The following is a 10,783-nucleotide window of genomic DNA, read 5'->3' as shown; positions in this document are numbered from 1 at the left end:
TAAGGCGGAGGCAGCTTCTCCACAGGCCGTATAAGCATCGCCGGACAGACCAGACGAGTACCTAGAGACCCAGGAGGGGAGGCACGGTTTGCCCTGCTGGGTGGAGGCGGTATCAGGACACAACTGCATCGATACCGACTGCTCCACCAGGGGGACCCCCGTATACCCCTTAGCTGCACCACTGTTGAGAGTGGTGAGGGAGGAGGAGCTAGCAGGTCGGTTTCCGGCAGAAAAAGGTGCCTTCCATGCCCTGGTAAGCCCCCTCATGCACCTCTGGGAAGAATGGCACCGGGGTGGGGCGCTGAGAACCCTGAAGAACCAACCGTTTAACCTTGAGGGCTCGGGACACGGTGGAGATTTCCACTCGAGCCCTACCCTCACGGCGGCCCGGGAAAGCATAGCCGTCATTTCCGGATCCGATTCAGGCATTGCTACAGTCCCAGAGGTCAGCAGCGCAGCAGAATCTTCCTCTCCAGAAAGCTCCGACTCACCCTCCAATGCAGTGATCGACATCCGATCGTCGGGAGGAGGTTTACCACCACTGTTACCCTCAGACCACCCGTGCTACTGCCTGAAGTAGCCCCTGCCTGACTGCCACCATGACGAGAACTAGATCGAGGCAGAGGCAACAGAGCTCCGCCCCTTTTGAGGTAACGGAGCTTGGCCCGCAACTCCGAGATGGTCATCTTCCCGCAATGAGAACATGACTCATCCACGAACGCCACCTCAGCGTGCTTAATGCCCAGACACGTGAGGCAGGGATCGTGACCATCATCCGACACCAGGTAACGACCACATCCGGAAACGCACGGGTGATACGTTGTCTGTAGCAAGACGCAACGTCATCTTTACAAAGACGCAATGTTGAGTTTGCCAGAAGACGCACCCGTGAATGCTCTTTTAGGGAAAAAGGTCTTTCAGCGTGCCGAAGCGCACAGGGGAGATGGCCGCCTGCAACACAAACAGGGGGTAGTGCAGCCTGATGTGTGCAACCCACTCGACACAGGAAACCACCACCGCTGAAGTGCCGTACTGCCAACACCAAGAGCTCCTAAAGAGTGCGCTGAACTCGTTCAGTCTTCTTATCTCAGTAGAGTAGTCCGGAGCAAAACGATGTGATTGCTCGGCTCCGAAGCGAAAAGCTGGTATGCGTTGTACCGGCTGCCTTTTTATGCTCACGCTGTGATCAGCTGCAGCTGGATGCAATCATCGCATGCCAATGTGCATTGGCTCGTTTAGTTTACACTCAAAGTGGATTGGTCTCTCTAAGCGAGATCCCAATTCGTCGGTCACCGACGTGACGTCGAGAGTGACCAACTGAAAGGGAATGTTCTCAAAATAGATGCAACAAAACATATTTACTTGCCTGCACAGCAAAGGAATCAGTCCGAACGGCTTTCTTCAAAAGTATAAACCCATCTGTTGTGATATTAACATAGCTGCTATATTGCACTTCATATCTTATGTCAGGATTGATTCCCTGAAAAATAAAGGGAGAAACTGGCAATCTCTTATTGTTCCTTGATCAATCTCTTTGTTGGTTCTGGAAAAAAAAAAAAAAATTTCTCTCAAACAAATATTATCCCCAAATCTAACCATTAACTAGCTTAAAAATTAGAGGGGAGTGATAAGTTGGTATGAATGTTGCTTAAGCCCCAACCCCAGTCCTAACATCAACCCTAAACCTAAAAACCTTTTCAAAACCATCAAGGATGTTGCTCTAGGGTCACATGGGTAAATCACAATGTGTAAATCACAACTACAATGTCTGCATATACTGTAATTTAAAAGTAAATAACTAACTGATGATATTAAATGAAGTTTTAAAACTTACACTTGCAAAATCTTCATCCCTTGCTCTGACTCTGATGGGTCTGTTGGATGTCCTGTCCCTTAGCACCATGTTTTCAGGGCCTGAAGTACTGTAAACATACCCTTCATATCGGTCCTTCTCAAACCTGGGAGCATTTCTGCTCTTTCTCATTACATCAATAGTCACTGAAGTGGTGGCAAACTGATCTCTATTTAATACCTGGGAAGCCTGGGAGGGACAGATAAAGGAAGGTTGCTATTATCAGAATTAAGCAGTGAAAATTGTATTTGCTCTCAGGTCCAACCTGATATCATGAAGATGCATATGTCACAAAACTTCTCAAAGTCTTTATAATATGCACAAGAAACTCACCAAAACTAAGAGTGATATTGGGCCAGCTATATCTGCTGGTTTCAGCATGGATATGTTTCCAGATTTCTCATCAATCTGAAATATGTTGTCGTCATTTCCTAGGCAATTACAGAAATGATTGTGCAGTTCATGTTGAACATTGAGTGTGTAGGAGCAGCAGTTATGTGAGGAAAAATGCTTTAATACCTCGAACAATTTTATAGCTTATCTCTTCATTTCTGCTTTTATCTCCATCTCTGGCATACACTGGACCTGGCTGCAATTGCAAGGCCCCATCCTGGAAATATCAATTTAGTATGTATAATTTCAAAACACACCATTGCATTTATTAAAAGAATAGTTCACCACAAAATTAAAATTTGCTTAAAATTTTCTCAGACCCTAAGGCCATCCAAGACTTAAATGAGTTTGTTTGTTCATGAGAACAGATTAGGAGATATTTAGCATTATGTCACTTGCTCACCAATGGAATGGGTGCAGTGAATGGGTGCCGTCAGAATTAGAGTTCAAACAGCTGATAAAAACATCACAATGACCCACAAGACTTCAGCCCATCAGTTGTGAAGCAATTGCTGCCTGTTTATAAGAAGCACATCCGTCATTAGGGTGTTTTAACTTTAAACTGTCTCTTACAGTATGGCCATATTATAAGTCCTTTGCATATTTCTCCCCTGATTCAGACTGGATTTAAACTGGAGAAAGCAATATTATGGATAGAGGACTCATATTTTAGCCCAAAGCAATGACAAAAACGTTGTAATGATAGATTTATGATAAACATGCAGCTTTTCACTTTACAAAATGTGAACTGATGAACTGGAGTTCGTTGATTACTTTGTGATGTTTTTATCAGCTGTTTGGACTCTCTTTCTGATCCCATTCACTGCAGATGATCCACTGGTTGGCAAGTGATGTACTGCTAAATTTCTTCTAATCTGTTCTGACAAAGAAACAAACTCATCTGCATCTCGGATGGCCTAAGGGTAAGCAAATATTCAGCCAATTTTAATTTTTGGGGGCAAACTATTTCCATGGTCATAATATGAATGAAAATGTACCTGTTTCTCTGTTAGGTTCACCCTGCCCTTGTAGCCCAGGCTCAGGCAGAGTTTGGCATTACCAATGCTTACTCTTGTACATGGTTGAAACCAGGGAGGACGGTTATCAATGTCTATAATATTGACGATGATGGTTGCTGAAGCTGTGAAAGAGAGTTCACCCGGTTGTGATGGAGGTAGAGTATCCTGTTAGAGTCAAGAATTGTTTGTGTTTTACGTCAGATCAGGAGAGAATTTCTGAAATTATCACATTCAAATGAAACAGTACAATTTTTACATACCTGCACATACAAGATCAGTTTCACCTGTTGGATGACATCGTAATCTAAAATCTTGTTCACAAGGATGCTTGGTGTGTACATGGTCTCAAGTCTGAAGTATGTATTCTATAAAGAAATGTTTACATTAAAGGAATAGTTCAAGCAAATATGCATTGCAAACAATGTAATTTACTCATACTTTTTCAAACCAATAGCTCTAAATTCTCACAGTTTATTTGATTTCAGTCATTTTATTGAAAGTCCATTCACTTAAAACGTTGATGCTTCAAAAAGTTAATATAGCTTTTATCCATGTGAATTGAGTGGTTTAATCCAAGACTTCTGACGAGACAAGGCTGCAACTTGCAAGCATGCTTGTTTGAGCTTGCATTTGTCATATTTGATGTGTTCTATGCGTGTTGATTAATGTTTATATGTGAGTAAAAGCCTAAATTATTCACCTTATATGTTCATCATAAAAAGGGATTGTGTCTATTCAAAAGACATGGACTAAACCATTACATATGGATTATGTTTACTATGTCTTTATTAACTTTTTGAAGCACTTACCCAAGCTGAAGTTTTGGATAAATACCTTTCAATGCAAGGACAGGAACTTCTCAGATTTCATTACAATTATTTTAGTTTGTCTTTTTGAAGATGAGCAAAATATTATGGATTTGGAACAACGTGAGGGTAAGAAACTGATGACTGAATTTTCATTTCTGGGTGAACTTTCCCATTCATTTTCAGTCAGATCTTCACAAAAAGCTTGTACTTGTAACAGCACAGTTGTCATGTTTATGATGCTATTACATTTTTTTTTTTTTCCTTTTTGGAGTTTCACAGCGTCTGACCCCTGGTAGTTTAATTGTATGGAGAGAGAAAAAACAGCTTGAACTTTCTGCTTATCTTCTCTTGTTGTGGTCTACAGGAAAAGCTCATATGGGTTTGGAATAACAGGAGGATGAGAGAATGATGGCTGACTTATTTTGGGGTAAACAATTCCTGAAGTAACTGAAATGATCTTCTCATTAGAGAAAAGGAATTGATTACTTACCACAGTTGGTTCCATAGAATAATACAGAACCTCAGAATCATCATCTATTGCTTCAATCAGGGCAATGCTGCTATTAACTGGTGTAAGCTGTGCAATACACACAAAATGCAACATTAGAATGGCATTAGAATGGACAAGAATGGCAGCATCCTCACTTTGACAGTAGATTTAAAAAATGATGAGCAAGTTGTCTGACTTCACTTACTATGTATGTAATCGTGATTTTGCCAAGAAGAACATGTACCTGGATCAATAATTATTTAAAATGTTGAATCTCACCTCATTTATGTCAAGTGTATACTCGCTCTTGTCAAATGATGGAGGGTTGTCATTGATATTCACAACACGAACAATCACAGTCAGAGTGATCTGTAGATAAAATGAACAAATGAATATGAAATGCCAAAAATGAAAAACAATACAAATAAATAAATAAATAAAAAACTACTATTAATCCTCGATATAACAGTGACCCCCAAACAGACTGGGACATTGGATGTCATTACATTAGATAACATTATCAAGTGGCATCTCCAAACAAATTATAAATGCTAGAGCTTATCTCACACCAGTCTAGACTTTTCTGAGCCATTCTTACAATTACTTTTAATAAGATGGTTTCAGATTTAATACGATGGAATTTTAGTGAATATATGAAGTCCATTTCCCTCAGGTTCACTCAGGTGTCCTAATGCAGCAACCACAGATGTAGTTCATCATTGAAAATCAAGTGGTGAATTATTTATTTTTATATTTATTGATTGATTGTCTTCCTCCTGTGCAGTATTTACATTATTTTGTCAATTAAAAACTTTAACATGTATTTTTGTGAAATGTTTTGCTTAAAAATTGTGTTTGTGCTATCCTTCTTTCAAATGACACATGGGTTCATATTTGATCTAACAGACTTTTTTAAGACTTTTTTGCTTTGCATTCATCATTGTAATTGTAGTTCTGAGTAACTTACACTTCTGTAGCCAGTTTTATTACATCGGATCTGGACAGTTAGTTCTTCTGGACCTGAAAGTGTCTGGAAAACAGTTTAATATCAGCTGAAGTTAGGATTAAACTTTTGTGATCTTTTTCATGACTAGTCCAGTGTTAAACCAAGTCAAGTTGAACCAAAGTCAAATCAGTTTAAGATGGTCAAGCTGGTATTTGGAAGATGGTAGCTGGTTTGTTGCCGGTCCAGTTTGGTCTACCACCATGTTTAAACCAGGTCCAGTGTCTGGTAGTGTGGCTGATTAACTAAATCAACTTGGATCAGTCAGATACTGACCATGAATGACCAGCTAGGAACCATGTAAACATAACTACCATCTGAAGCTGGCTTTAGCTGGATTTTCTAACAGTGTCATCATAGTCTTGTTACTCAAATTGGCACAAGAAAATGGAAAGTCATGAAATAAACATACTTCAAAGTCCAGGCCTTTCTTTGCTATCAGTTCTGAACCTCTCAGATTGAAGGCATTCCCAGGATTCTCTGTGAGATTCAGCGTTACATCCTTTGTTGTTGTGTTAATATGAACAACGACTGTGTCAGCGGTGTTATTCTCTTTAATTGTTACAGGCTCTGAGGGGACGGTACAAACTGTGGAACGAAAACAAATATTACCGTTCTTACCATATTATAGCAGATATAACAAAAATGTGTTTTGTCATATAATACAAATATTTTTGTAGAAATTCATATTTTACAGTTAATGCATTAGTACGATATCTTTGTTGTCTGTATTTGTAAATGTGTATGCACAGATACTGTATGTGATACTCAATTTTCGCATGTCTGAATCTGATTCTAATATGTTAATGTTTTAAAATAAATGAAATTGACTATTTTAATTTGCATTTATTTATTCTAGAATTGTGTGAACAAATCAATATTTTAAAGTCATAATGCTGTTTTTGAAATTGTACTAAGCAGTTTTCATAGCACATTAAAGTTTTTGAGGGGCAGTTCATTTTCTGTGATGTAGGAAAGCATTTTGAACAACTAGATATACTGTATTTTGAAGCTCTACATTCCAGCCGACTGTAGACAATGAACAGACATGGCGTCTTTTTATTTCCACTGACTGAGCTGAAATTACTTGCATCATAAAAAATACCCACAGAGAGAGACTGACACATGTCGTACCCTCACAATAGCGTTGCTGACAATAGTTTAGCAGATCTAAAAACTGAAACAAGAGTTACTTACTTTTCTCAGCAAAGCAGATTTTGTAAAAGAATAATGCAAATAAACAGCCAAAGATGGCAGTTATGGATTTACGCTTAAATATCATGTCCATTTCCCAGTTTCTGATGCACACAAATAAGTATGGAGGACTATGAGACCGTGGCACCAGCTGGTACTTCTTCAGATAAAGCATTGACTGTGCTGACCGATGAGTGGGAGTTGACTCCAGTCGCAATGTTTGTGACTTCATCTTACGGTCATATATTGCCTAAAGAGCTTGCCAGCAGTGGACTGCTCCCTCCCACCCAAATACTTGCATCTGTTTTTCAGGGGTCATTTTGTATTAGTGGAAGCACTGCGGGATGGGAGGCTGTGAGAAATCTGATAATGTGAAATATGTTAAAATTACTTTGTCAGTCTAACCAGATGAGTAAATGAAAACTTTATGCAGCACTGGATTCATTAAAAGTGAAATTACAAAATAAATGTGGTGAGAAATAAAATAAAAAAGTTATATTAATAATAGGTAGGTAATCTGTCACTACTTGAATCCTTGATCAGTGCTTTAGTTTTATACTAATAATGAGATGCCAACCAAATATTTAGACGCAGTTACTGTATTGCAGCTGTTCAAAAAGCTGTTCCAAATTTTTGAATAATAATAAAGTTATGAAAACTACAGTATGAGATAAAAAAAAAAACCCTGGGATCTGTGTCTAGTATTGAAGGAGTTTAGACGCAATTCATATTTGTCTATGAATTTCAAGTATATTTTATGATAAGCATTATTTTCAAAAGTTATTATTTATTAATAATGATTCTTATTATTATCAAACTTGAAAACGTTTTTTTCTGCTTAACCTTTTTTTGGAAACCATGAAATGGTGAGCATAAGATACTTCTAAAAACTTCATAAAAAAGAGACATGAATGAATGAATGAATGAATGAATGAATGAATGATTGAATGACCCTTGTGCGGTCTTTGGTCACCTCTGACCAGAGAATATTACATTTTGCATTTTTAAAAATCGTAGCTTCACCAGAATGGTACAAAACTTGGTGACTTTTCTGGCACTTGGTATGTGAACAAAAAAACAAAATTGAGGGCATGATTAGAAAAAGCTAAGTGGACGTCACATTCATGGTCTTCAGTCAAAAATGACCGACCATAGGAAATGAATGGGAAATGGGGGGGAAAAAATACAGAAAAGTGTTGTGTATACAATCTACAAATCCCCCACAATGCAGAAAAAAATTACACAGCAATGAAGGGGTGAAACTCAACACACTAAACTCACACAGGCGCGGACACACACTTGTACACAAACAAACCTATGAACTGGTGTGACTGTAACACTGCAACTATATAAAATAAAATCAATAATTCAACTACAATGCAGTAAAAAAAGTGGACAGCAAGGAAGGGGTTACACTCTAAAACATTAGGAGTGTAAAACAGATACATCCACTCACACACACTTACTTACACACACTCCCAGACACACACATACAGAATTACACATACTCAAATGAATTGGTATGGCTATAACCATATAGCCAAAATGAGTCAGAACTTACACACACTCACAGACACACACATACAAAATTATACATACTCAAATGAATTGGTATGGCTATAACCATATAGCCAAAATGAGTCAGAAGACTGAAATAAGAGGTTAAAATCAGATCAGGTTTAAGCTCTGATAAAGCATTCCTGTTCATTTTTGTTACATTTTTATAGAATTTTAATGTTTTGTGTAACAAAAAGCTTTCTGTGTTCAGGTTTGAATGTAGTAATAATAATGCAAAAACCTACATTTCAGATCAACATTTAAAACAACAAAAAATATAAACTTTGACACTTTGACAAAAAGTAGTCTTTGAGAATGCCTTAATATACATTTAAATCCACAACCTAATAAAAGTAAACAATTATATATAAAAACAACTAGGGAATTTATAAGCCTCTCTATAGAGTCCTATACAGGAATCTAGTGGTTACACCATGAAATTACAGTTTTTTATTTTATTTATTTTTTTGCTCTCACTAGGAGGTGCTATTCTGCCTTCAAAAATTGGATTTTAAAGGCCTACAGTAGTCTCTATTTTAATCTGAAATACTGCATTAATTGAAAAATAATTTTTTTTAAATTTGAAAAAGAAATTGTACTATTTTCAATGTGAAAAATTTATCATAATTATTGCATACATATTAATTAGTACCATAAAATTCTCTCAAAATACAAAAGAAAAAACATTATTGAACAAAAATATATTAGATTGATTTTACTGAAGAAAAAAAAAGTTACATTTCAGGAGAAGGCTGAGGATGGATGAATGAATGAATGAATAATCTTACTTATTCCAAACTTTGGACTGGAAATGTAGATCATATCTGATGAATAGGAGACAACTACCATAGATCAGTACTCTTATTAATTTTCTGCATTACACATTCAAATGTTTTAATTTCATATTCTATGTTGTGTGAAAGTACTGACCAGGCTGTCTTCTCAAGACTTATGTAATAATGTGTGCCACTGATCAGCTCTGACCAAGTCTGAGAGTGAGAACAAGAACACACCTGCTTTATGCAGTGTGCTATTTATTTTAGCATATTTGTTGATAGTACTTAATTAATTTCCTTCAAAATAGTTTCCTCCCTCTCTGCCAATCAGATCTCTTCTCCGCCACACTCGACCGTGACATCAGCTGGTATAATACACGTTTGGAGACAAACAAGAAGAAGCCCCTCTTCCACCCCACTGCTTCTCTGTGTGGGAACAACGGGAACACAGTGTCACATGAAGCAGACACATTGTGCAGCCATGTAGATGTGTGTTGTTGTCATAGATTCATGGAGCAGGCCTTGAACAGCTGAGCTGTAGGCTGCATTGTTTTGTAATGTTTTTGAAAGAAATACCAGCCAATATAATGCTTCTTTCAAAACAATTCCACCCTCTTTCTACTTTATAAAAGATATTGTGACTGAGATATAAAAATAACAAATATTTCAAATAAAAAAAGTTTATGTGCAGTTAAAGAGAAGTTTAGGGTTCAGTGTTTTGAGATAGATATACATTTTAAGAACAGTGCTACAAAATATAGTATGCCGTAATAGAGAAGTTTGCCTTTGCGTTTTTGAACAAAACCCCATAAAGGCAGTGGTCCTTTAATTAATTCATGAATGAATCAGCGGGTTTGAACAAATTAGTTGAATGAAGGATTCTATGATTCACTTATTAAGCCTTGCCACCACCTACTATTAAGACTTACTTACCCACCTGTAGTTTCATCATAATATCATTTCATTTCTCCCTACATTTCATTTTTTTTATATTCAAAATGTCATATATAAAACTTCAATCACATAACATTATTTATGCACTTGTAATGGTAATCAATTGTTAATTAGATAATTGTGTTAATAGTGTGTTAAAGTGCCCCATTATGGATTTTTGAAAATTACCTTTCATGCAGTGTGTAACACAGCTCTAAGTGAATGAAAACATCCTGCAGTGTTAAATCTGAAAGTGCACCGTGTATAAAGTTAGTGTGTCTCAAAAGAAAGAGTCGACTCTGCATAATTGAAACGAGTCGTTTTTAAAACGAATCCGAAGCCTGTTTCATGTTGACGTCAACATGAAACATTAGCATATTGCCCACCCACTTGTTGGTCTTTTCGCGTTGGTCTGAATGAAAATGCAAATTCATTCTTTGCCACTATGTGCTGCTTTTGGAGCGGTAAAAATAGCGGTTTCACCGGTAACGCTGTACACAAAGCAGCATTGCGCTCACAAACGCTGCTTTATCAGGCATAATGTGGATCAATCACCGCAGATTAGCGTCACGCAAAGGAGGGGTTTGGAAAAATGAATGGTTGAGCGAATAATTTGGGAGTCATTGAGCAAGTAAGGTAAAAGTAAATGCATATTATAAGACAATGAAATTGTTTTTTGACCTTGCATGCATGTCAACCTGTTGTTGGGGACTCCCAAAAACCAAAATATGAACCTTTCAATACCCATAACAGGGGC

At 37.4% G+C, this 10,783-nt stretch overlaps 1 protein-coding gene across 1 annotated transcript in view; it reads right to left on the bottom strand.

Annotated features, from left to right (window-relative positions):
• The window catches only part of LOC107730164 (cadherin-related family member 5-like), a 15,878-nt gene extending 8,965 nt beyond the window's left edge, over window positions 1-6,913 (bottom strand). Inside the window, exons 1-11 of the mRNA XM_016540916.1 lie at window positions 6,764-6,913; window positions 5,979-6,154; window positions 5,531-5,593; window positions 4,843-4,932; window positions 4,564-4,650; window positions 3,525-3,629; window positions 3,244-3,429; window positions 2,372-2,462; window positions 2,186-2,283; window positions 1,835-2,041; window positions 1,367-1,480 (exon numbers count right to left, since the gene is read on the bottom strand). Coding sequence (XP_016396402.1) covers window positions 1,367-1,480; window positions 1,835-2,041; window positions 2,186-2,283; window positions 2,372-2,462; window positions 3,244-3,429; window positions 3,525-3,629; window positions 4,564-4,650; window positions 4,843-4,932; window positions 5,531-5,593; window positions 5,979-6,154; window positions 6,764-6,854 — 1,308 coding nt within the window. The 5' untranslated portion in view covers window positions 6,855-6,913. The remainder of the gene's footprint in view (window positions 1-1,366; window positions 1,481-1,834; window positions 2,042-2,185; window positions 2,284-2,371; window positions 2,463-3,243; window positions 3,430-3,524; window positions 3,630-4,563; window positions 4,651-4,842; window positions 4,933-5,530; window positions 5,594-5,978; window positions 6,155-6,763) is intronic.
• Between the last annotated feature and the right edge of the window lie 3,870 nt (window positions 6,914-10,783).

The sequence above is a fragment of the Sinocyclocheilus rhinocerous genome, unplaced genomic scaffold, assembly GCF_001515625.1.
Source record: "Sinocyclocheilus rhinocerous isolate Xijiao unplaced genomic scaffold, SAMN03320098_v1.1 scaffold36, whole genome shotgun sequence".
Classification (NCBI taxonomy): Eukaryota; Metazoa; Chordata; class Actinopteri; order Cypriniformes; family Cyprinidae; genus Sinocyclocheilus; species Sinocyclocheilus rhinocerous.
The sequence above is the reverse complement of the archived record's forward strand: the minus strand, read 5'-3'. Positions and strand labels throughout refer to the sequence as shown.